The 26,091-nt window shown below is 46.6% G+C and overlaps 1 protein-coding gene and 1 long non-coding RNA gene across 4 annotated transcripts in view; one reads left to right on the top strand and one right to left on the bottom strand.

Annotated features, from left to right (window-relative positions):
• The window catches only part of LOC144325089 (uncharacterized), a 129,639-nt gene that overhangs the window by 566 nt on the left and 102,982 nt on the right, over nucleotides 1–26,091 (bottom strand). The window lies entirely within an intron of this gene.
• Nucleotides 82–23,838, top strand: LOC114581580 (protein kinase C and casein kinase II substrate protein 3-like). Of its 3 annotated transcripts, none has more exons than XM_028701871.2 (10): nucleotides 82–416; nucleotides 10,272–10,339; nucleotides 11,100–11,256; nucleotides 11,600–11,835; nucleotides 12,206–12,367; nucleotides 13,759–13,934; nucleotides 14,675–14,795; nucleotides 15,686–15,783; nucleotides 21,075–21,169; nucleotides 22,524–23,838. In XM_028701871.2, the coding sequence occupies exons 1-10, from the start codon at nucleotides 377–379 to the stop codon at nucleotides 22,637–22,639; spliced, it is 1,269 nt and encodes a 422-aa protein (XP_028557704.2). In that variant the 5' UTR covers nucleotides 82–376; the 3' UTR covers nucleotides 22,640–23,838. The 3 variants fall into 3 exon arrangements, with proteins under 3 accessions (XP_028557704.2, XP_077773251.1, XP_077773252.1); XM_077917125.1 differs by lacking the exon at nucleotides 82–416 and adding an exon at nucleotides 1,388–1,734; XM_077917126.1 differs by lacking the exon at nucleotides 82–416 and adding an exon at nucleotides 5,157–6,121.

Raw genomic sequence — 26,091 nt, 5'->3', positions numbered from 1 at the left:
TCCCCTTAGGTTTTGGAAAAGACCCAGGGGTGCAGCTGTGGCAGCTGTCGGGGCGTGGAGTGGCCAGGAATGTGCTGGGACAGCACGTAGGAAACAACTTTCTGCCTGCCTGGGACGCTACTGTGCAGGGAAGACTGCTCTATGAGCTTACCTACGGCAGTACCCCCAACGCTGTGGGACTGTGAGATACGTTTGAGTTAGAAGCGATGGCTTAGCAGCAAAGGGTTAACCCGAACATGTGCCTCAGAAGTTCTCCCCCTCTTCCCCTCTGAAGTTTGACATTCCCCAGCCAGGAATTTTTCCAGGCCTAAATCCATCTTCCACCAGCAACGACCCCCTTTCCAGATCTGGGTTCTTGCGGACTGGAGGCGGCGGCATGAAAGAAAAAGCAGGAGAGAAGGAGAAAGGGGGAAAGGGTGAGTTAATCAAACTGGTGTGTGCGAATGGCAAGGGAGCAGCCTCCGAGGTGGGATGGATGCAAGAGAAAGAAAGAACTGAGTGCGAAATGGGCAAACGGGGAATTAACTTGATGGAGAGAAGAAAGTGGGAGAAAGGCTGAGGGGAATCTGGAAGGAGTGAATGAGCGTAAAATGATATGTGTGTTATGTGAAGAGAACTGATGCAGGCTGCTAGATAGTGCACTGGGTTCAAATCCTTCCTTGTCACCAAGGCACTAGTTCTCAGTGTCCGTTTTTGTCATTGGGAAATATAGGAATAGTCACAAATCAGCCTCATGGCATTTTTTTGTTAGGATTAATGAGGTAAAGAAGGCAAGCTTGCTTGGACCTCAGATCTACCCTGAGCACAACCATTTGTCCGTGCAGCCATAATATACTATGAGAAAAAGAATAAATTTGGTTTTGAAAGGTACAGCAGCTGTGACTGATACTTAGGAAGATCCCCTGAGTGTTTGAAAGAAAGGAAAGGCTAACCTTATGCAGGATTAAAACACTGGATGAAGAGTTAATAGGCATTATACAATTGTTTATGATTTAAATCATATTTTCACGAGCTGGGAGAACGTGGCACACGCTAGTTTATCTGGAGCAATTGTGGACGTGTGTCTTTACTGGATCATGCATACTTTTTTGAGACAAATCCCAGAGCGGTAGCTATGTGAGCACTGCTGCAGTTGAAACAAAAAAGAGCCTCGTGGCACTTTGAAGACTGACAGATTTATTATTGCGGCATAAGCCGCAATTAAATTGGTTAGTCTGTAAGGCACCACAAGGGTATTTTGTTTGTACTTATTTGGTGGTACATTCCCACTGAACTCGGTTGCACTTACTTCTGAGTAAGCGCACACAGAACTGAGGCATGGGGATGATAAGGAAATAAGAAAATATGTCTTTGGGCATGGGAGGATGGATAGATCAAAAGGAAGGAAGAAGAATGGATATTAGGTTAGATATTAGTAGGGAATAAGAGTGTTTGGAGATGGATGAATAAACAGTAAGATGAGGTGGCTGAGATGGAGAGTGTTAGCTAGAGGGAGGTGCTATGAATTAGTGAGTGTGGCAGGCACGGATGGAGAACTAGTAAGCAAGGGAATGTGAGAGAGACAGCAACAGAGGGGAGAGTGGCACAGCTAAGTCCTCCCCTGGCACACTCCCCAATTTACTCTCCTCTCCCCTCCACCATCCCACTCGCTGCCGAGCTGCCTGGACACCATCTGTTGCTTTGGGACAGAGAGAGTGGACAGGGAGAGAGGCAGGATGGGGGCCCCTCCCCAGGGTAAGTTCCCTTTATTCCCAATAGGAAGCAGGATTGCTCCGTGGGTGTTTGGGGAGGAAAAATAAAGAGGGGAGGGGACATAAAAATTAAGTTGGCGGGCGCCATAGGGTGAGCAGAACTGCAAGGAAAGGCAGCGGGTGTTCTAGAGATTATTCCAAGCGGGAGAGAAAGGGCGTTATGGGAATGCCGTAGGTGAGGGTCCCATGAGAATTCATATACATCCCTAAGATACGTATGCAATCAGCTCCCTAGGAATTGTTCCCAGTCTGTCAAAAACAGGCCTGTTTTGCAGGAGAGAACCAACTGGGTTTTTTTTGGGGGGGGGGGGACAGTAGACCTTGTTTAAAGAGGATATAAAGACTGAGTATCTGCACCTGCAGACCCAATGGGCAGCTGTAGGATTATAGCATTTATTACATTGTATTTATTGAACGTTTTATCTCCAGCCCTTTCTTCCAGGGAGCTCAGGTACATGGTTCTCTCCCCTCCCCATTTCATCCTCACAGCACCCCATGAAGTAGGTTAGGCCGAGAGATAGCACAGCATAGATGCTTGTGACGGATATTGTGCGGGTTGGGTTTGGCGCTTGTGATACTATGAGCTATAGCTCTGGTAGCAGGGTGAGGCTTGTGGATTTCATTAACACACACATACCCCTCGGTCCTTTTGCGAAAGTTAACATTTGGGGATATAAATGAGGCCTAGATAATTTGTTGGATCCATTTGTGGAGGGAGGTCCTAGTGGGGCCAAGAGTGAGGGCGCAATGAGAGATAATCTCTGGGGTTCTCAAGGACCATGTAAGGTACAAAAAAAAAGAACTAAAAAGGTGTTTGGGACTTCTTTGCACAAAATGTGTAGTTTTCAAGACAGCTATAAAATGTTTGTGGTGGTTTGGAGAAACTCAAATCTGTGGAGTGTTGGTCATTGTTTAATAGCCCTATGCAGTTTGGCTTAGTGGGGGTTTATTTATTTATTTATTTACTATTTATTAAATCTGTATACTGCCCTTTATCCAAAGATCACAGGGCGGTTCACAACACAGAGATTATAACATTGGAGGAGCTGGATGCTTGTTTTTTGGGGGGCGGGGGGCGGGGACAGTGGCTGTGGAGAACTTTTGAGATGTAGCAGGTGCCTGGAAGGCAGCTATTTGGAAAGCAGTTAATTTTTTTGGCAGGGGGTTTGCAAGGGGAACAACTGAACATTAGTTATGTGACTCAGGCCCATCAAAACCAATGGAACGAGTTAGCCGTGACTAACTTGAGCTGGACTGGATCAGGCACATGAAAAGCATCCTGGACCGCTCGGTCGTCCCTGTTGGGATGCCAGCTATCCCCCAATTTGATCATTCAGGCGTTCGGAACAATCTGGGGGAAAATGGGTGGGTGGACACTGATTTAGGAAACCTGGCCTGGACTGATATGGCGGCCCCTGCAGACTGCCCGCCCACCCAAACCCTCCTGTGGGGAAGGAACGAGACAGCCACAATCTGGCAGTTTTGCCCATTTTTCATCTTTCTTTCCCATTCTTCTCTTTCTTGGATGGAAACACAAGCCGGTGAAGCCAGCGGAGGAGGGCCTGTTTCCTTACAACATACCCCAAGCCGTCCTCCTCAGGCCCGCTCCCGCCAACTCCAGCTGGGCCTTCCTCCTATCCTCCTCTATATTTTTCCTGGGCTTTCTTTCAGCATGTGGAAAAACCAGCTGGAGCCAAGATGAAATGAAATCGCAGAGCTGGATCCCAGTGCTGGGAGGGGAAGAAAAGTTTAGTGTATTAGAGGCCATGGGGAAGGGAGGACAGAGGAAGTGTATTCCCCACCACCACCTGCCCTCCCACCAGCTCAATAAGGGGGCCTGAGGTAGGAATAGGTTCAGCAAGACAAAACTCTGAAGAGAAAGGATTCCTCAGAGTTGTTGTGCTTAAAATGGAAAATATCCAGTAGTGTCTAGTACTTACAAATATGCCAATTCCACCCTGCACCTTGAACAGCTGCATTGCAGCATGGTAGCAGTTCAACAGATGCAGACTTTCTTGACATGGAAATGCATTGATGGGGGAAGACTGCACCTGCTGACAACACTCAATCATTTAGGGTGGTAAAAACAGAAAGGATGTCTCTAAAATGGATGAATGGGAAATTCAGTGGCATGTGCAGTTCAGTAAGTGTAAAGTCATGTGCACTGGGCTGCAGGCTGGGAATCCACATATACACTGCTGGGATCAGAGTTGGAAGTCATGGATCAGGACAAGTTTCTTGGGGTCGTAGAGAATAATTCAATGAAAAAATGTTGGGTGCTTCCAGATTGTTACTGTTTTTTCCCCAATAGGAGTTAGTCCCAAACTGACAAATTCAGGTTGTGTAACAACAACAACAACAACAACAACTTAGTTGGGGGCCTCGTGCAACAAACCTGCTTCCCAAGAACAACAGACTTTTTGCAATATGGAAAGTGATGAGAAAATTTATTGAGAATGGGGGGGGGGGGGCACAGTTGCTTGACACCAGCTCCCTCCAAACCAATCAGAATGAATGTTCAATAAATAGCCAAAGTTAGGATGAATGTCCAGTAAACAGATAATCTGGAAACAGCTTGTACCAAGGTGCAGTAGGCAGCTGTGAAAAAGGTATCTTCCATGCTGGGGAATAATTAAAAAGGGATTGAATACTGCCTATATTGTAATGCCTCTATACAAGTCTATAGAACAGCCACGCTTTAAATACTGGGTGCTTCCACAACAACCTGTTTGTTGAGAATTCACTCGGATTTGTTTGCAGGGAGGCTAGACAACGTTGTGTCGAAGCAAGCGTCATCCCGCCCTTTGTGTGGGGCCAGGGAAGCATGTTTTTTGCACAAGGTTTCCCACCAGTCAACTATAATTATGCAATCTGAATTTGCCAGTATGTGATTGAAATCCCACTTGAAAATTGCAGCTGTCCGTAAGTGCCCACTGCATACAGTTCTGATTGCTGCCCACTGAAAAGGATATTGAGCAATTTAGAAAGCGTCACAAAGAGGCCAGCAAAACTCCCCTGTGAGGAGGGGTGACAATGTTTGCTCTTCTTTAGTTTACAAAATAGGCAAGTAAAGAGGAGCATGGTAGACGTTACTGAATTATAAAATTGCGTATAAGTTTCTCTTTTGTAATACTATAACGCAGGATCATCCAATGGCTGAATGGTGGGAGATTCAGGAGAGACAAAATGAAGGATTTCTTCACACCCAATGCAAAGCTGGACAGAGGGATTTGTTATTACAAGATTTGGTGATGACCACCTTTGGCTTTAAAGCAATTAGAGAAGCTCATGGAGGATAAGACTATTAATGGCTACTAGACATAATGGCCATAAGAACATGAGAGCCTGTGGGATCAGGCAACTGGCCCATCTAGTCCAGCATCCTGTTCTCACAGTGGCCACCCAGATGCCTGTGGGAAAACATCAAACAGGACCCGACCACAAGAGCCCTCTCCCCTCCTCCTGTGGTTTCCAGCAACTGAGATTCAGAAGCATTACTGCCTATGACTGTGGAGGCAGAGCATGTGCTTCTGAATGAATATACAGTGGATCTCTGAATGAATGCCAGTTGCTGGAGAACAACAACAGGAGAGTGCTGCTGCGCTCCTGGCCTGCTTGTGGGAGTGAGATCTGCCCGTGGTCCAATCCAGCAGGGCTCTTAAGCCCTTATGCACAGTGGAGGGGACTGGGAAGCAGGAGGCAAGAGGTTCAGCTGCACTTGGACTGAGGGGGAAGGGGGCAGCCTATGATAGCCTCTCTCCACTTTTGCATGCCTCTTTTTTTAAAGTCACATTGGGGGCAAAAGAGCCTTCTGGCTGAAACCAATGCCGGAGTTGCCACAGAGCAGTTCTTTAAACCACTCAGCTACAGCAGCACAGGAATCAGACACGTCAACCTCAGGATCATAGATACTAGGAGGGCTGCAAGAGGAGCTTTAGCTGGGTGGAGCAACTCACACTTTACAAGCACTGGGTCCCCAGTTTGAACCCAAGGTACAACTGAACAAGTCAAGAAGAGCATAGCACAGACCTATTGCTCGGTTCTTGAATGGGCCTACCAGCTCTTTTGGCCCATCCCTTCTCCCAACAACTCATGTGAACAAACCACCCGCCAACCCACCCTGCTGCTGTTAGCCCAACCCTGCTGGGGAGCATCTGAGTTGGACTCCTCATCCTTCCTTCATCACTGGGCCTCCCTTGCTGTCGACTGATGGCCTCATACACCTATCCCACTTGTGCACCCTGAGAGGCCTGCCCCACCGTGGCCAAGGAGCCCAAGTGAGCCAAGAGTAGAGGGCCAGAAGTCCAGCAAGTTCCCTGTCCAGTTCCTCAGAGCCCCACAGAGAGGTCAGCTGATGTCCCATGTGACAGGTACCTGCTTGGTTTCTAGGCAGGACGATGCTTGCCATGGGCTTAAGTTCCCATGTGTCTTTTAGAGATGGGCTATTTCAGCAAAGTACTCGTTTTCTTCTTCTTCAAAGCAGCTAAAGGCGGCGGTGGAGGGCACAAAAAAATTAGCAGAAAATTGCTCCAGATCTGCCCTCTGGTATTGTGTGACACACCTAGTTGTGTCTAGTGTCAAAAAATGAGATGGCGCCTTGGGTCAGAGAGCAGGTTTCAGTACTCCCATCTGTCTCCTAGAAAATCTCAGCAGCTCCTAAGTTTTGCCAGGTCTTGCACCCCTGATTAGTATTTGTGATAAGCCTCAATATTAAAAGCCAATGTTTGTGATTGGAGGGCAGGCAAGATCACTTTCAAACTTTTGGGGGGAGGGTGCAGTTCTCTAAACATAGCACCTCATGGATTTGCTCCTCTGAGGCCGCCTCTCCCTTACAAATCTATGCCTCAAACAATGTGGCGCCCGGGCTGCCTTCCTCTGCAATCTGCCATTTATTCTCCTGCCTGCGGTCCCAGCTAACTGCAAACACATGTCCGTCCGTTCCCCCCTCAACCATCTGCAGCCTCTCCATCCTACACCCCCTCCTTTGAAATTGCTTTTCCATTTGCAGTTAAAGACAAAAGTGCCGTCAGCGAATCAGTCCTTCCCCCCCCTTCTTCTTCAAGGGATGCATTCCAAAATCCCTTGGCAGGCTATTTGGGAACTGTGTGTGTGTGTGTGTGTGTGTGTGTGTGTGTGTGTGTGTGTGTGTGTAGAGGGAGGGACACACAACAGGCAGCCAAGCAAAGCCACACACACAAAACCCAACAGTGTCCTTTGGGAACAATAGGGAAATGGGAATTGTAGCAGCAAGGTTAGCTGCTACTCCTCAGCTAGCATTTTGCCTCTCATTTTACAGAGAGAAAATGAAGGCCCTTGGTTTTCCCTTTAAATTGTCCAAAAGGGTGCAGTTAGGGGCTCTTTGTGCTGAGCTCCCCTCACACTCAATCCGTAGATCTGCTGCCCCTTCCCACTTTGTTGCTTACCGGGCAGCTGTACACACAGCAAAGCACAAGGCCCTTGGCCACCCACCAGCGAATCTGCCCTTCTACATTAGCATGTGCAAATGTGATGCAAATTTGAGTCAGGCGCCTGTGCACACTGCCACTGTGTTCAAACAGATCAAGAGAGCCCAAAGGAGCTTTCTGTGCAAACAGCTTCCTCCCCTCTACCAATGTCAAGAAGGTCTGTTTCCTCCTCCCTGCCCCACCCCAGAATAGATGGCACTTAAAAGACTTGGCACAGGCTAATTGCACAAATTTGCATCAGATTTGAACATGCTCTATATGTATAAGTGCATATTTATGTATGTATAAGTGCAGATTTGCCCATTAAGGCTGCATACACAGTAACCCATCTGAAGCAAGAAAACGTCTTTAAAAGAACCCATAAAACTATCTTGAATCATGCATGCTCATCCTCAACATGCTGCTTTCGGTCTAGATTGATTCTAGAACTTGTTGTCTACAAGGGTGAGTCTGCTTGCTTGACCCACATTTGAAATTCCTTTTCTTGATTAGGTTACCCATGCCTTTTCCTCCCTGCACATGCCCCAGGCGAATGGCGAAGGATGTGGTAGATGCAATCTCTGTATAATTCCACCCACAACATCATTGGGTCTCATTGCCAGGACCACTTACATCTGTTTTCATATGGACACACTGCAGGGCAATGCAGAATTAAGCTGCAGTGAGTGTTTGTTTTCAGAATGAAGCCGGTTCCTCAATAAGTTTTACTTTTCAGGACCAAAACAAAAAACCCCACAATAGATCTTGACTGTGCATTTACTGTGTAGAAAAGAACAGGTACTTGTTTCCCACTGATTCTAGAATAAAATATTGTGATTCTTGAATAACATATTGTGTGTGCACAACCTAAAGATGGAGGTCAGCCGACAGTCCTGTGCTTTGCTGTAGGCTCATCTACCCTGTGAGCAACAAAGTGGGAAGAGGGCAGTGTGCTGGCCATGACTTAAGCTCACTGCATTGTTAATTTCCTATTTGATACATGCTAATTCAGCAACTCAACACTGCTCAGAAAGGCAGAAACTGGAGGTGCTCTGTTATGCCTATACACAAATACTGGGATTAGGATGCTAATATATTTAACGGGCAAATTATTGCAGAGGGATGATGCTGAAAAGGGGTTACAGAAGACTGAGGAGTTGTTGCTTTTTGTTGTGGCCATGTATGTGATTTTCATTGCTTGGATTAGAACTAGTTTAGTTTTGGAAGAAACCAAATCAGCCGTGCTTATTTAAGCCAAGGCTTTAGCCACCCTTCCCCACTAGGTGGGGCTGCCACATTTCTTGGAAGGGGCCAAACAAGACATGAATGGAAAATCAATCAGTAATTCCTTCCTAAGCAACGTGAACTTCTACAATCCCCGTGCCAAGCTGTAGAGTCTGCCTGCTTCTTAACATTGTCAACTTCTTAGCATCAGCTAAGCTGCAAAAAAAGAAGGGGGAGGGTAATGTTTACGTCCCAAAGCCTTTATGATGAACGCTGTTACTTAATAGTAATTTCCTTAAGGGATCCCATATCCCCTGCCATGAGCACAGTCATAATAGCTAAAGGGAATCTCCACCCCCCCAATGGCAAAAGCTTGGAAATGATGGTTGTGATCTTCTGGAATAACACATCCTGAGTCAGGACAGGGAATCATAGGTGGGCAGGACATGTGGGTGGAATTTGGACTATTACCACTGGCAGGGTGGAGGTGGCGGCACCATCTGCTGCTGACTTAATTGTGTTTTTTAACACATTACATGAAGCTGCCTTATACTGAGTCAGGCCACTGGCTGCCCAGGATCACAGATAGTGGCCTTTTCCTGCCACCTGTTCTTTTTACCTGGAGACTGGACCTGGGATCTGCTGCAGGCAGCACTTATGCTATGCTCTTCTATTACAGATACTAGCACTGCACACCTTGAAGCAATAGGGTGAATAAAAACTGACTTCTCTTGGAATAATAATTGTCCAGACCCATAAATATGATTCACAGAACTCTCTTCAAGTGAGGTACTGCACCCCACTGGCCACACCCTGGCTACAAGTCCTAAGGTGTATCATTGCCCGAGGTAAAGAGTGGGGAACCTGTGGCCCCAGCAGATGTTTCTGGGACTACAACTCCCATCATCCCTGATCATTGGCCACGTTGGCTGGAGTTGATGGAAGTTGGGAGTCCAAAAACATTGTGGGGTCACAGGTTAACCACACCTGCCCTTGGCAAAAATGGGTGTAGCTGTCCTCCTCAGGGAAAGGATTATGTTCTATTCGCAATAGTTTTCCTTATTGCTGGTCCTTCCACCTTGCTTTATACCTGAATGAAGTGAAGGAAGCAGGGTGCAGTTCATAAATTCCCAACCTAGCCTCAGGGCAGCAGATGCAAACTCCATTTTATTCCTGTAGTTATGATGCTGCTGTGATCTAAAATGTGAAGCTGCACATGCACAGAGTAAAAAAAACCAAGGTGGGCAAACTGCTTCTTGCCCCAGCGTATCAGTAATATATAAGCAGTTATAAAGCATGGGATGGTAGTGTTAATTGAGTGCTTTGCAAATGAAGTAATGTAGATGGCTGTCTAAAGCAGGGTATTAAGTCTAGGGTCTAATATTTTCCAGCTGCCTCAGTGCCTCAATCCTCAGAATCGCCAGTGGAAAGGATCATATTTCAGTCAGTGGGATCCATGGCCTAAGGATCTCCCCCAACTATGGCTGCATATACACCATATATTTAAAGCACACCCACCCCAAGAATCCTGGGAACTGTAGTTTACCCCTCACAGTGCTACAGTTCTCAGCACCCTTAACCAACTACAGTTCCCAGGATTCTTGGGGGAATGCGCTTTAAATGTATGGTATGTACAGTATGTACACAGCCTACGTCTTAGCTGCAGCCTGTTCCATAAAATTCCCTGACGGATACTGAGAACAGAGCGTGTCCCACCCTGATTGCTGTTCTTGGTCACACTGAAATGTGACAAAGAGACAGAAGCCATGAAGTGGGGTTTCATCCATATGATGTTATTTATTTGATGCTTTTGGCTGTGTACCTTGACCTACAACACCTTTTTCCTCTACAGGTGACACCATGTCTGTGATATACAGTGAGGTGGCTGCTGATGAGCCTACAACTAGCAGCTTCTGGATGGTGAGTGGCTGAAAACGGGGCAGGGTCACATAGTTGGGAGAGGAAGGAGATCTCATGGGCATGATGGAGGCAGATTTCTCAAAGACGTTCATTTGGACTAAGTCAACGGAGTCAAGATTGTATGGGTGTTCAGTCATTGGTTTCATTTATATATACTTGCCTGGTCCAATGATTTTCTGGTACCTGAAACCAGCTCTACCTTAGACTGGGTGGGCCACTGTCTCTCTATTCCTAGTCTAGTGGTCTAGAGCAGAATTAACGCTCACTTTTTTTTTAAGGACAAGAGATAAGGTTTGGTTAGCTAAATTAGGAAAGTAAGAAGCTGCCTTATACAGTGCCAAGCCTTTGGTCCATCTGGGGATTATTGGGTTGTCTTTGTTTTTATGTTAGTATGTATTTTTTTGTTTTTTATATTGTAATTTTATGTTGCGAACTGCCCTGAGATCTACGGTTATAGGGCGGTATACAAATTTAATAAACAACAGCAATTCAGTATTGTCTACACTGATACATTGACTGATAGCAGTTCTTTAGGAGTTCAGGCAAGAGCTTTTCCCATACACGCTGCTGGGATTGAACATGGGATTATTGGCATGAAAAGTGGATGCTCTTGACACTGAATCATGGCCCTTCCCCAAGTCCTTAGGTACAGAAGTCCTTGTGACTCTGATAAATGTGTAGGTTTGAGGATGCACCATACCCCATTCATGCTGTGATTGCTCCCTCCCTATCAGTCTCTCTCCCTTCTGCTCTCCTGCAGCCCAATCACTATCACAGCACAGTCAAGCGCTTGGATGATGGCTATCGCGTCTGCGACCAGATTGTGGCCTGTTTCCAGGATCGGGCAAAGATTGAGCGCAGCTATGCCTTGCAGATGGAGGAGTGGACTCGCAAGTGGCGCCCCCTTGTGGATGCAAGTGAGTTGTTAGGCATCACACATTATTTAAGAGGAGAACCGTGTTGCAAAATTCAAAGCAGTGCAACTTTCAAAGGACAGCTGTGTTTTTCTTTGTGTGTTGTTTTGGGAAACAAGAATTAATGCAAACCATACCAAATTTTTAGTTGAGGTTCCTGCACCAGATGACCCTCAGAATCCCTTCCAATTCTACAGTTCTATGGTTCTACTTGCACTCCCAAAAGAAACAGGACAGTTGCATGATTTTTAGATGCTCAGGATTGATGGGGATCTGCTGGTTTTGTGGGCTAGCTATCCTCAGGGGCAAACTATGAAATCTGGGCATCCCCTCTCCCTCCCTGCAGGTCCAGTGTACGGCTCCTTGCTCCGGGCCTGGCAAGCCTTCCTGGGGGCTTCGGAGCGGCTGAGCCGCTTGCACATGGATATGCAAAGGGCTCTGGTCTCCGAGGATGCCGGGCGCATCCGGGGTTGGCAACACGACTCCTATCACCGCAAGCTTTTTGGGGGCTTCAAGGAGGCCTGTGAGCTGGAAAGCGGCTTCCAGCGGGCACAGAAACCCTGGACCAAGAAGCTCAAGAAGGTAGGGGAGACTTGGCCCCCTGGATGTCATGGACTGCTTGGGCGCAGAGGAATGGTGGGAGGAACCAGTTGGGGAACCACCGAGAGAAGAAGGCTCAGAGCCCAGGGAGTGGTGGTGAGATGATGATGAGTGGTCTGATGGGGAAGAGGAGGTGTTGGAAGCTGAAGAGGCAACAGGACTTAGTGAGCTGGGAGAGTCTGTGGCAGAGAGAAGTCCAGAATCAGAGGCGGAAGCTAAAGTTGGCGAGTAGGAGGAGGGTGACCAAAAGGCAGAGATGAGTGAAGGCTGGTATATCTTGACACACTTTGACAGTCCACTCACTATTATTTTCCTTCCCTCTCTCCTGCCTACCCTTGACTGGCCCATCCAGGTCGAGAAGACCAAGTCTTTATACCACAAGGCCTGTCGCAAAGAACACATTGCAGCCCTACGGGAGAATGCAGTCAAGGCTGCACCGGGTTCTGAGCTGCCCCAAGAACGACAGCGGGCCTTGAGGGAGGAACACCAGCGTTGCAGCCAAGAAGCCAACAAGGTGGGATTCTTCCCTACTTTCTTTATGGGCCCAAAGGCTAATAAATATGGGTCAGTGGAACTGCCAGGCACACTAGACACACTTGCTGATACGTTGCCTGGGGCTTGGTTATAAGCAGAGTCCTCAGTCTTTCTGACGTTTGGAGTGTTTGTGGGCATCAGTCACAAAATGGCTGCCGTGGCATAGCACAAAATGGCCGCCATATCTAAAAGAACAGAAAGAGAAACGGGACCACATAATGATACAGGCCTGCCTTCTCTTTGTCCCTCTCCTCTATTCAGAACCAAAAGGATGGTGAGTGTCCAGTCCTGACATCTAATGAAATGGGGGCATCTTTATGTGTTCAACTTAGGCTTGGTCAGTGCAAACAGGAACTGAGCAGGAAGAGCAAAGGTTCTGTCATGCATTGTGAATTTTTGAGGGGCTATTTACTGAGACCTGTTTGTGGGTGCCATAAGAGGTGCTGGCTGGCACACTGGCACCCATGGTTGCTGCATTCCCCCCCCCCCGTGTTGTATCTACCTGTTAGTCCTAGCAGCTCCTGTTTCCCTGGGTCTAGCCATCTTATTATCTCATAGGATTGACATTTGACCAGAAAAAATAATAATCAGCCTACCCTGTTCTTGTGCCTTTGATAGAAGAAACCATAACTCTGCATAAACCATTAGGTGAAAGTTTTTCAGTGTATGGAGATGATCATGATCACATGTTAATATCTGCAGAACAAGCTGCTGTAAGACACACAGAAGCTGGTAAAAAAAGGAATAAGTTGGCAACCTTATTTCCTTATGATACTACTGTGTACATGCATTTTTCAAAAAGAAAAAAGGAAAGCACATAGAAGCCAGTGAACCCACAGGAATGTGATGCTTTGTGTTGTGTTTTTCTTAGATGATGCTTTTTATTGACATGAGTAGTGCCTTTGAAAAACGTGTCACCTAGCGCGGGACTGCCATCAGCCACAGAGGGATTATTTGGGAAGGGATGTGAAGAGCCAGTCCACTAGGCTATATCAGAGGGAGAGATGGGGCTGCCCTCCATTAGCTCTGATGAAAGTCCACCACCTTTTTGCCTGTTTTCCTTGAGCATGGTGATTATCTATATCTGTATACTACTAACCACAAAAGCTATGCTCTACTTTCACTGTTGGAGCCAGTGTGGGACTCTGATTGCTGGTATGCCCAAGTGGGGAGTGTGTTACACCCAGCATCCTATACTGGCTTCTCTGAGAAGCAATGTTGCATTAGATGGGCATTTGTCTTTGAAGGACAGGCCTTTAGCATGTATTTTCTGCCTCCACGCTTCTTAGAAGTGGGGGGGGGGAGCTCATATCCTGGGGGGGAGGACTGTTAGGCACATGCCTCTTTTTGACCCTTGACCCCTTACAACAGGTGCGCGAGCGCTATGAGAAGGCCCTGCAAGAGCTCGATCGCTGCAGCCCACGCTACATGGAGGAAATGGAGTCCGTTTTTGAGCAGGGGCAGGCGCAGGAGCAGAGACGCATCGCCTTCCTCAAGGGTGCATTCCTCGCCCTACATCGACGCCTCGATGTCACTGCTGACCCCAGGTGTGGGAGGGGCAGAGGCACCAGGTTGCCCCCAAGGTTGAGGCCCGGTGTGCAGCACATGTGTGGCAATGGAGGCTGAGCACTCGGGAGGAGCCAACTACTGGACCTGCAAAGCGTGATGTGCATTGCATGAAGGGCCACCTCAAGATCAGGGCCCTCTGGCCCCTTAAAACAAATATTGAGGGGACAGAAGTGCCTTTAGCCCCCTAGAGTTGGCACGCCTGGGGGAGGGTTCACTGAGGCCTAAGTGACACTTTTCAAAGCAGCACACAGAACGGTCACCTGAGAGTCATTTCTGATGGGATCCATTGAAACAAGATTCTGGCCTGATGCAGCAGAGCTTTTAAAATGTTCATGCTCCTAATATCACCAGAAGCAGCTTTTCCCGGTTGGGGAGGGGGCAGAGATTGCAGAGGCACCTTTGACCTTTAGAGGGAGTCTCAGAGCTTCCTATGTGTGCTTGAGTGGTATCCAGAGGTATATTTCCAATTCAGAGTGCTCATTTCCAAGGAAATCTTGCATTTCAGACTAGAGCTTATGGTGGATTGTGTTCCCCAAATCAGAAGACTTCTCCCAGTGCCATGCATCACACTAAGTGGGAAGGCAGAGTGAAGAAAGCGGTGTAGATTGGATGTTGTGTGTGTGTGTGTGTGTGTGTGTGTGTGTGTGTGTGTGTTTTGGGGGGGGGAGTTCTATGCCACCTGACACCCCTTCCTGATGATTTCCCTCCTTTCCTTTAGCATCCAAGCTGTTTATACTGATTTGCACCAAGCCATTGAGGACATAAATGACCAGGATGACCTGAAATGGTGGCGTAATCGACACGGACCGGGGATGCCTATGAACTGGCCACAGTTCGAGGTGGGGACCTCTCCCTTCCTTAATGGTGAGATAAGGGTGCTCTGCATATTCTCAGAGGCACTTCCATCACTAGGCAGCATTTAGGCACAGGGAGAAACTGCCCCAGATTATATCTGATGCAAGTTTAAGCCCATAACAGTCTCTAGAAAAACTTGTTCTGCTTCTTGCCTGATTCTAAATTTAGCCTTCTTCAGTTCTCTGGGTGCTCCTTTCCGCACAGAACAAAAAGCTCTTTTTTGTCCTCAGGCCCCTTGGGCTGACAGTTTACTTGTGAGCAGTTAGAATGTCTTTGAACATTCAACATGACATTACAACAATTCAGCCAGTGGCCAGGGAGGCATCTCAGACTTATTAGCAGCAACCACCAACCTGTATTTCGCTTCAGGTTTTGTCCCTCTTTTGACAGATTAACAAAACTCTTTGAGTTGGGAGGGGAAGGTGGGCTATGTGATTGTTTATATTTAACATCCCATTCTTACTTCTTATGACTACAGGGTCTGTACCATAAAGCCATGTCCACACTGGGATTAGGGGGGAAGCGGGAAACTGAGGAAGAATTAAAAACAGGACTTAGATTCAAGGCTCAGATTGTAAGTCCTTACATCAGAATCTAGCTTTAAAAAGATAATATGAGTTCTATGATTCACCTCTGTTTCAAGGTTAACTACGAGCTTTTTTTATAACACACATCATATGACCTCCTGAGCATTAGTTTCACATGGTGAGCAATGCAAACACTGCCTTTGGTCCGGCAAAATGTCCCCCCCCCCCCATCTTTCTGCAGGTTTTTGTACAGCTTAGCTAATGGTCTCTACCACCTGAGTTCAGCTCTCAGCAAATGAAGCTTCCTAACGCTTTTCTCTTCCCTCCCTTCATCCCCTGCCATTCAGGCATGGAGCCCTGACCAGGAGCGGCCACAGGTGAAAGTCCAGAAAGCCAAAGAACCAGAGAAAGCCACACTCCGCAGCATCACCCCCTCCCAGAGCAGGTGAGTCATCCCCGCTCCCAATCACAAGAAGTATGGGAGGAAGCAGCTGGAAACTGAGGCTGAGTATACACCGTACATTCAAAGCACATTCCCCTGCCGTAAAGCATCCTGGGATCTATAGTTCATCAAGGGTGGTAGGAATTGCTGTGAGGGGTCAGCAGCAGTTCCCAGGATTCTTTGCAGTGGTGGGAATGTGCCCAAAATGTGCTTTAAATATATGGTGTGTCTCCATCCATGCAATTCACCCTATTCACAGGCAGTGAATTTGGGGGGCATTTTGTATGTGCGCTTTAGTACCCCTGGTTTAATACAGCTTTACTAAAGCATGGCTTTACGGGCTGTAGGGATAGCAACAAGAAACAACCAGACACAGCAGCTCCACCTTAATGTTGTTTGGCTCCAACTCCCATCAACCGCAGCTAGCACAGCCCACAGTCAGGGATGGTGGGAGCTCTAGTCCAGCAAAATCTGAGGGGCCGCCTGGTCTCCATCCATGACTTGGTGAGTCATAGGGAGGGATATTAATCCATAAAGAGGGATATTATGCACAGTGGTGTACCACTGTAATGGGCACTGGAAACAAGTCCTGGGACTGAATGAGTCCTAGTACAGACTTAGTCTTTCTTTGGCTGCGTATGTGCACATTACCAGCTTAAAATGCAGCTAGGCTGTTCTTTTTCTCCATTCCGATCAAAGTTGGTTTGGAGGGAAAGACCTCAAAGCACAGCATTTCATCAGAAATGGCAGCACAAATATGGGTTGTGGCTAATGTCATCGTGTGTACACCACTTTCCAAACCGCTGGGTGCAGAGTAAGCAGGAGTGTTCACACTGCCTCAAAGTTAGTGGCTGTTGACAAAGGGTTTCTTGGAAGACCAGGATTCCTTTGGCCGCAGGGCACACTTGTCTGCCTGGCCCTGAAAGATGCTTGGATGACTGGTCCTTTAGAGCATCTCATAATCTGTCCATGCAGAAGGCATTTTTATTTATTTTTTGAGTGCACAAAGCTTAAATTGATCTGATACGAGAATGTAAACAGAGGTCAGATGGGAGGCATTTGCCTTTTAAAAAACAACAACAACACAGCTCTCTTCCATGTGCTGTTCCATGTTAACATCACTCTCCTGTTGGCACAAATAACCAGGAGGCCAAAGCAGAAGAGGGCTGCCAAAATGATCACATTCCTTCCATGAGGAAAGCTTACAGCATCCAGGGCTCTTTAGTTCAGACAAAAAGAGAGCAAGCGAGGGAAACATGACAGAGATGTATAAAACGATTCAAGGTGTGGAGAAAGTAGACAGGGGGGGAGGGGAATTCTTCCTCACAATTCTAGCACCAGAAATCATCCAATGTGTGCTTTTATTTAAAATGCCTCTCTGGGTTATTTGTGGGGCATAGGAATTCGTTCATATTTTTTCCCCAAAATATAGTCTGGCCCACCACATGGTCTGAGGGATGGTGGACCAGCCCACGGCTGAAAAAGGTTGCTGACCCCTGCTTTAAAGCATTGTGTATAGAAGCTACCAGCAACTGTTATATAGCTTGCCGTACCCTGGACCATCACTAGAGGGAGAAGTGATGCTTGGCATTGATAATGTATTATAAAATTGTAGCATTGATTTTAGGGATGGAGGATAAATTATTATTATTATTACTATTATACTGTCTGACGTTTTACTGTGGCTTTATAATTTGTTGGAAGCCGCCCAGAGTGGCTGGGGCAACCCAGTCAGACGGGCAGCATATAAATAAATTATCATCACCATTATTATTATTATTTGCATTTTAAAGTGCACCAACTTAATTTCTCTCTCCCAAACTTATATGTTGATCAGATCACAATTATCAAGCGTCTTCAGTTCTTCTCCAAATTTTGAGAAGAAATAGGCTGATCTGTCCTTCTCTAGTTGCTATTAAACATTTCTACTATTTCACTTGCCCCGCTTTTCCAAACAGTGAGAAGTTCCAGGGCCACATCACTCACCCAGATTTTGCTTCCTTAGTAGTTTTTTGGGGCTTATAGCAATTTGCAATATTTGCATTCAGTTACAAATGCACAGGTGGAGAAATGCATAAAGTGTTTTTTTTTAATAAAAAAATTCAAGACTCCTTGAGCTCTGCTCTACTCCTACTTTCTTCCTGCACTGGGCGGCCCTGCCCTCTGCCTGCCCCTCAGAGCCATTGCGTCACACAGGGCTGGGTCTTGGTGGTGGAAGCTCCTCCTTCTTGCCTGCTCACCACCAGCTGCTACGAGCTACCCAAAGAAGGAGGCCAGCAGCAGCAAAAGTCATAGAGAGGCAACAGGATGTTCCCGCGCTGCCACCGTCACTTGGGACAAGCTCCCGGTCATCCTCCTTCCCAAGCTCGGTGGTGGCAGAAGCCAGGACGGCTTCTGTAATTCCTGGGGACTGTCCCTGGAAAATCGGGACGCTTGGAGGGTATGGTATTTCCCCAAATACCAGGGCAGCAATCTCAGCCTAGTGAAAGGCAGGAAAGGCCATAGCTTGCCATAGAGATACAAGATGACTGGAAGGTTTCTTTAATCTTCCCTGGAGATATGCCTTGAAGCAGCAAGAGGAATCACCCCAGATCCAGAGCTTCAGGAAACCCCAGGAGAAACAGCCAGGCAGGCAAATGCATCCTTTGAGAGGGAAGCTTATCTGTTTGTGGCTGTTTATTGCCTCTTGGGAACTGTTTACTGATTTGTGGGGAAATTGTTCTGTTGACTTTCTTCAGTCAGGGTTTTGGATGTTTAAGGTACACTAGAAATGCAACTCCGCAAGGGATCGTGTAACTGTTGACAATTGTGTGGGTGGGTGTTATGGAGACAGTGAGGAAGAAGGGTTGGTGACGATGCTGAAGTGAATGTCAAGTGAATAGCTCCCTGTAATGATGTCGCAAATCAGAACTCAAATCTCTTCATTTAACCCTGCCAGTGGTGCTGCCAAGATACAGGGACTGGTAAGAGAAGAAGAATCTATCTTCAAAACTGTTTTCCTTCTCAGAACCCACTCAGACTCAGCAATGTTAGCACCACACTTCCTTGAGAATTCATCTACTTTCTCATTATTTATCTATCCATTGCTAAATTTATTCCCACAGCTCAAGGTACCATACACCAATCTTCCTCTCCACATTTTATTCTTACAACAGCCTTGTGAGGTAGGTTAGCCTGAGAGACAATGATTGGCCCAAGCTCACTCAGTGACCTGCATGACTGAGTGGGGATTTGAACCCTGTATTTAAACATGGCATTTATCTCCCACCCTTTGTTAGCCAAAAAAAACACCTCTCCCAGAATGGCAAAAAAGCAAACAAACAAACAAACCCAGTGTCAAAACAGTCCCTGCCCTCAGGCTTACAATCTAATCAGACATCAAACACATGGAAAATGATATTGTAGAGTTGGGAAAAGGTTCAGAAGAGGGCAAGCAAAATGGCTATGGGAGTGGAGCAACTCCTCCAGGAGGAAAGGTTACAGCATTCGGGACTTTTTTTAGTTTCGAGAGATGGTGATTAAGAAATGACAGACGTTTATAAAATTGTGCATGGCGTGGAGAAAGTTAATCTCCCTCTCTTGTAACACAAGAACTCCTAGGCATCCAATGGAGCTGAATGTTGGAAGATTCAAGTAAATAAGCAAATAAAAGAAAGTGCTTCTTCACACAGCACATAGACAAACTACGGAACTCACTCCCACAGGGGCCAGTGGCAGCCACCAACTTGGATGGCTTTAAAAGCGGATTAGACAAATTCATGAAGGCTGTCTCTGTGCTCTACCTCCACAGTCAGAGACAGTAATGCTTCTGAGCACCAGTTTCTGGAAACCGCAGAAGAGGAGAGTGTCCTTGTGCTCAGCTCCTACTTGTGGGTTTCCTACTGCTGTCTTCTTGGCCGCTGTGAAAACAGGATGCTGGACTAGATAGGCCCTTGGCCTGATCCAACGGCACTCTTCTTTTTTTCTTAAAACGGAATATAAGAGAGGAAAGAAAGCAAACTCAAGCACAAGTTCTTAACGTTACGGTTCTTATAATGCAGTTAAGAGCAGCATCTCCTTGCTGATGTCAATGGTGTTTCTGAGTGTCTCTTGCTCATGATAAAGCGTGGTCCTTCCACAAAAGCAATTCTTCCCCTCAGATCAGATCCAGGAATACAGTCTTCAGTCCTTATAGCCAGTGCTTTCTTCCCCAAGAAAAATAGGTGCCGGTGCTCCCCATGAAGTTGTTACAGTAAGTGCCACACTTTTTAACAACAACAACAAAAGAGGTGCCAGTACTGCATAATCTTGAGTACCCCCTGAAGAAAAGAAAAAAAAGCACTGCTTATAGCAGTTAGAATCCTTCATTGCTGGTGTCAATGGTGGTGGTTCAGTCCTGATCCTAGTCCAACACTCCAGGCCCTATGCAGACAAAGATGCTTTCTCAATCCAAACTGTTTACCTTAGGAATTTGTCTTGGCAAATTCCAAAGGTGATGAGTATCACTGGTTAAGCAAACAGATTGGAGTTCTGACTAATGATGTAAGAGTTGCATTAGAGAAAGAGATATATTCACTTAAGACATTCACCATCAGTCATCAAACATTCTTTCTTGCCTTCCCCTAAATATACACCCACAGAATCTGAACAGTTTCAATCACTTGCAAAGTTACTTTTCTAGCAAACCTTAGACATCCAGAACTCCTGCTGCACAAATGTCATCAGAACAATCACCCCCAAATCAGCACCCCACCAAAAAAAAAAACCAAAAAAAAAACAGTTAACAGTTCTAAGGCACAGGATCACCAAATCATGCATTTTTCTCTCTCCTGCGATTTTTTGAAGTTACAAATCTAGGGTGATTTCTGCTGCTGCACAGATTCAGGGGATGTCTCCAGGAAGATCAAACAAAATGTCAAGATTGACTGATTGATTGTACTTAGAGACAGCCCTTAAAAACAACACAATTAAAATAAGCACAATGTGCAAATTAAAAACAACAACACAAAAACAGCCAAAGTCAGTATAACAAAACACCAGTGCAGAGGCAACACAGGAGGAGGGCAGACATCAACTCAGCCTTAAGTATGGGAAAAGAGATGTGTCTGCTTGTCCAGTCATTGAAAAGCATGTAGTGATGGCATAAGACACACCTCAGAGGTAAGGCCATTCCACAACCTAGGGGCCACCACAGAGAAGATGCCAAAGAGCCCCATGTCCTGTCCTCTTCTTCAAGGATATAAATGTAGCAGTAGATCATAAGCAAAATAGGGGCTTGCCTATAGTTCCACTCACACTCTCACCCCTTCCCACAGTGCAAAGCCAGCACCCCCACCAGTGTCGGGACAGCGGGTTCGTGCTGTGTACGACTATACAGGCCAAGAGGCAGATGAGCTGAGCTTCAAGGCAGGTGAGTGTCGCCTTCTCCCAACTTCTCTGCCTCATTTCATCCTTCAAAGGCAGCTTTATAGGAACATAGGGAGCTGCCTTATATTGAGTCAGACCATTGTTCCATCTAGCTAATATTGTCTACAGTGGCTGGAAGCTGCTTTTCCAGAGTTTCACAGAGGGAGTCTTTCCCAGTCCTACGAGATGCTGGGGATTGAACCTAGGACATGCAAAGGAGCAGCTCAGCCTTAGAGCTATGGCTTAGGACAAAGAGGAAATGGGTATAATCCTGTCCTGACTTTTGATGGTGGTCTGGACCCAAGGGCCAATCTTGCGGAGTCTGGGTGTCTCCCTCCTCATCAATATCTGTACATGCTCCTCACATTCCCACACAGTGAGAAGTTCCAGGGGTGGCACTCAGCTGGGTTTGGCTTTATTTGAGGGAAGTGAGCCCTGGAGATTGATAGTGCTTTTGTGATATTTGCTTTATTTGCAGATATACAATTTGAGCATAAGTGAGGGCAAGACGCATACACATTTCTGCCACCAAAGCAGATCTCTTACCCTGCATCAGATTTCTAGAGAGAGAGGGAAAGGGGCACTCTTGCACTCCTAGGTGCTTCTAGGTAGCCTGGGACAAGCTCTCAGCCTTGGGTGCCTCCAGACCATCACTATTTATGCGGGAGGGATTCAAGTGCATGCCAGAACGTTAGCCTTGTGCATTTAAAGCATTGTCTCCCTGAAGAAATGAATCCACTTTCCGCTTCCTGTTAGGAAAGTGATGGGGAAACATACTGAAAAAATGTGTAATAAACAAATGAGTCATGAGATGGCATGTAAATAACCCTCAAGCAAATCAGGATAATGTTTATTGTCATATAGCTGCCTCGTAAACAAATTTGAGACAAAGTGTTCAGTGAAGACCGGAAGCAGTCTTAACCTCTGTGTAATCTTTGTGCAGACAAATCAGAATGAATGCTTACTAAATAGGTCATCTGGAGGAGCCCTCTCTGTCCCAAAGCTGCCTGTTTTGCTCCTTCAGAAACACAGATGCATAAGCGCGCACATACACCTTGCTTCAGAGCCTCCCCGGAGTGGGAGCATCCCCTTCACTCGAGAGATCTCTGGATATTTCTTACCCATTAGCTCCCATTGAGAAAACACCAGCCAGCCACCCTTGGCCATTAACAAGCCACGACCAACCAGAAGCCATAGCACCATGTCCCAAAACATTGCCTGCCACCCATGGTGGTTGCTGCTGACAGCTCAGCCTTGGACCTCACTTGTCGACTCTGCCCATTATTGTGGCTCCTCCCCTTTTCCAGTATCCCTAATAATTTCTGAGGTTTCCTCTGTCTCTTTCTTTCCTGTTTCAGGAGAGCTGCTTACCAAGCTGGAAGATGAGGACGAACAGGGCTGGTGCAAGGGGGTGACCGACAGCGGACGTGTGGGGCTCTACCCCGCCAACTACGTGGAGCCCATACAGGGCTAACTCGATGGGTTAGGGGGTGGGGGGAGGGAATCATGCACCCATACACCAATATTAGGGCTATGTTTATTCTGCACTTCCGAGATCGCACCATGTTGCCAGCCCAAAGTGGTGCAAAATTCAGCTTCCTTAGAGACTGCTTTATTTTTAATAATCATACAACTTTCAGTCCACATGGATGCAAAACTTTCAGTCCATACAGATGCCCTGAAAAGACATGTGAGTGATGCTGGTGAAATCTCAGAAGCTGGGTGGGCTGGTAGGTGGGGCTGCATGGAACTTTGAGTGGGGTGGGGTGGGGTGGGGCTTCTGATGTCTACACAGCTTCCTGCCCCTCCCTCTAGCTAGTTATATTATTATGCAAAATAAGCCCATTGATGCTCCATCTGAATAATCAATTCAGGGGAGGACTGCATTTGACTTTGGGTGGGTGGGGTAGCCCTGCCAATAGGTAAGGATATGGAAACCACCTGGAATAAAACGTGGGGAACAAATTCCTTAAAACAAACACAAAGCACACACCCATAACCAGACACACACGTCCGGTCTGAATGGCACACCATGCACAACTCGTGCACAACACCTACACAAGCTGCAGATACCACCACTCCCTCTCCTTGCGTCAGTGACACACACATGCCAAAGAAATCAAGGTGCCTCTGAGCTCTCCTTGGGATGGTGGAGCCAGAGAGCACTTTGCCCCCAAGGGCTTGACAACACCTCTGGAAATCCGGGGATGGACTGAAAATCAGAATAAGAAAGGCGTCTTAGAGTCTCTTGAGGAAATGCTTTTTGGGTATCTTGAGATGATTATCAAACAAAACAGCCACATAATGAGTCACGAAGGGCAGAGGGAGAGGACCACGTAACATAGGGTTGCTGATTTTAAAAAATCCCACGTGGACTCTCTGCAGAAGTGTCTTCAGCCATACAGTATATTATACTGAGCGTTACTACACTGGCCTTGCCTTCACCTGCCTAGATTCCTGTTTGTTTGTTTGTTTGTTTGTTTGTTTGTTTGTTTGTTTGTTTAGGGGGGGCATGAAAGAAGCAACCAGACTAGAAGCCGTTATCTCTGACTCCACCCAAAGAAGCATAACAAAGAGGGGGGATAGAAATATGATGAGCTTATGAGAGTGAATGTTTTAAAAATACATTTTAGCTCATCTGGAGGTTTTGGAAAATAAAAGAAATAAGCATGGTGGCAATCTCTGTGCCTTTTCATTCGTAATATTGTTTAAAGTAACTTGAAGGCCCCTTCTTCAAATGGAGGCATGAGATGGGGGCTCTGGAGGGTAACTCTACTTTGCTAGGAGCTGATCAATCCAGGTGGGCAAGAGCAGCCATGACCTGGAGGGACAATTGGTGGCAGCCGTATTGCAGGAGCCAGCCATAGCCACAGGAGAGGCTGGGGGCCTGACAGGCAGATTATGAGAGGCGCATTATTTGCTGTCCCTCCCAATCCACCACCTGAGCCATGGATCGTGGTAGGGGTGGCTCTGGTGGGCAGTGCCCGATGAAATCGCAGAAACCAGTTTGTGTGTGATTGTTCTCCCTCCACCACCTAATTTCCCCACTGTCATCTATGGGCATGCTGTTATTTTGATTTATAATAACCCGGCTTTCTGAGCGGTTGGAATCCGGTGCCAAAATCCAAGCCAACTTCCAGAATGTGTGGTTGGCAGATCAGAAGCTGTGCTGTTTCCCATATTCAGCTGCCATCTCGGCTCTGCCCACATCAAGTAAAACTTAAGCAAATGACTGCCTTGTGCATTTCGGTATAAATAGCTATCGGAAAGTGTAGTTTTCTGGTGCAGGGGATTATAACAGGAAGGTTATCCATTTTAGGAAGAATTTCACTCATAAAATACAAGTCAGAGAAACACAATCCGAATGTTCCTTCCTCAAACATGCACAACCTGCTTGACTTTTCGGGAGAATGACGCTGCTTGGTGAAATCCATCCTCAAATGAGCCGCAGAACTGCTGTCTCTTGTGGCTAAAAGACAACACTATCTTCATTATCGATTTGGTTTTATTGCCAGGCTTATTTCAGTGCTTCAAGGGGAGATAACCAGGGCTTAATGTGATGCCAGAGCTAATAAAGCCTACCTCAAAGTTCCACAGGGCTCATGGGAGCAGGCTTTCATTACTATTGATAAAAATGTTACATAGCAAATGTCTTTCTGCACATGCTTAGAGGCATTGTTATTTCCATGATCCAACATGAAAACACACCCTTGGGACTCAGTGATGGTGAGCTTTGGTACAAAATAAAACCTGAGGGAAAACATTTCCTAACTCATGAACACAGCTGTGTGTGTGTGTGTGTGTGTGTGTGTGTGAGAGAGAGAGAGAGAGAGAGAGAGAGAGAGAGAGAGAGAGAGCGCTATTATTCCCATTTTACATACAAGGGAAATGAAAGCTGAGAGACAATAAGTTGCTCGGGCAGAGATGGCATGACCCGATTTGGCACCTGAGGTAGAAAATTCCAAAGGTAAAAACAGTGATAAACTAAATAATTGACAGTGTGTTGCGCTTTAATGGCACCCTAAGCTCTGCCACCAGAAGATCTGCCGCTGTCACACCCCAAGCATGACTCAGTAAATTCATGGATGGACTTTGTTGTCTGAGGCCACAGTGCTGAGTTTTATAAATGGTTCAGAGCAGAGCTTTCCAAATTGTGTGTCGTGACACATTAGTGTGTCGTCTGTAGTGTGTAGGTGTGTCGTGCGAACACCCTGCGCTTCTCCCGGGGCTGGAAAGGAATTAGTTTACCCTCCGGTTTGCTAGTAAAGCCGAATTACTGTGTCACAAAATGATGCATGTCTAAAAAGTGTGTCACCAACATGAAAAGTTTGGAAAGCTCTGGTTTAGAGGGAGAAGACATGGGGAAGGGCGAGGGTGGCCATTCAGGTGAGGTTTCAGAGACATTGGCAGAGGAAGGTTGCCATGTGGCTAGAACCTCTTCTGGCCTGTGGAGATTTTTTTAAAAAAGATTCAGACAGTTGCCTGTTCATCCAATGAAAAAGCCATTACTTCTGAGGCAGTCCTGGTTCTGGCCTGCTTAGCAAAGCAGTGCTATGGCAGCAAGTGCAGCTGTCACAGCGCTGCTCCATTAAGTTGGCAGGTAAGGTCTGCACTGCAATCCTTTCATTCCATTTTTTTTTTTAATAAAATATTTATTAGAAATTTTAGACATTATAATCACCCAGCACATATAAACCCATCACCAAAATACAGTAAACAAAGAAAGACATAAAAAAGAAAAAGTTAACATATAATACAAAGGGACGCGGGTGGCGCTGTGGGTAAAAGCCTCAGCGCCTAGGGCTTGCCGATCGAAAGGTCGGCGGTTCGAATCCCCGCGGCGGGGTGCGCTCCCGTTGCTCGGTCCCAGCGCCTGCCAACCTAGCAGTTCGAAAGCACCCCCGCGTGCAAGTAGATAAATAGGGA

Source organism: Podarcis muralis, chromosome 13, assembly GCF_964188315.1.
Source record: "Podarcis muralis chromosome 13, rPodMur119.hap1.1, whole genome shotgun sequence".
Taxonomy (NCBI): Eukaryota; Metazoa; Chordata; class Lepidosauria; order Squamata; family Lacertidae; genus Podarcis; species Podarcis muralis.
Note: the sequence above shows the minus strand (reverse complement) of the source record. Positions and strands in the feature narration are given on the sequence as shown.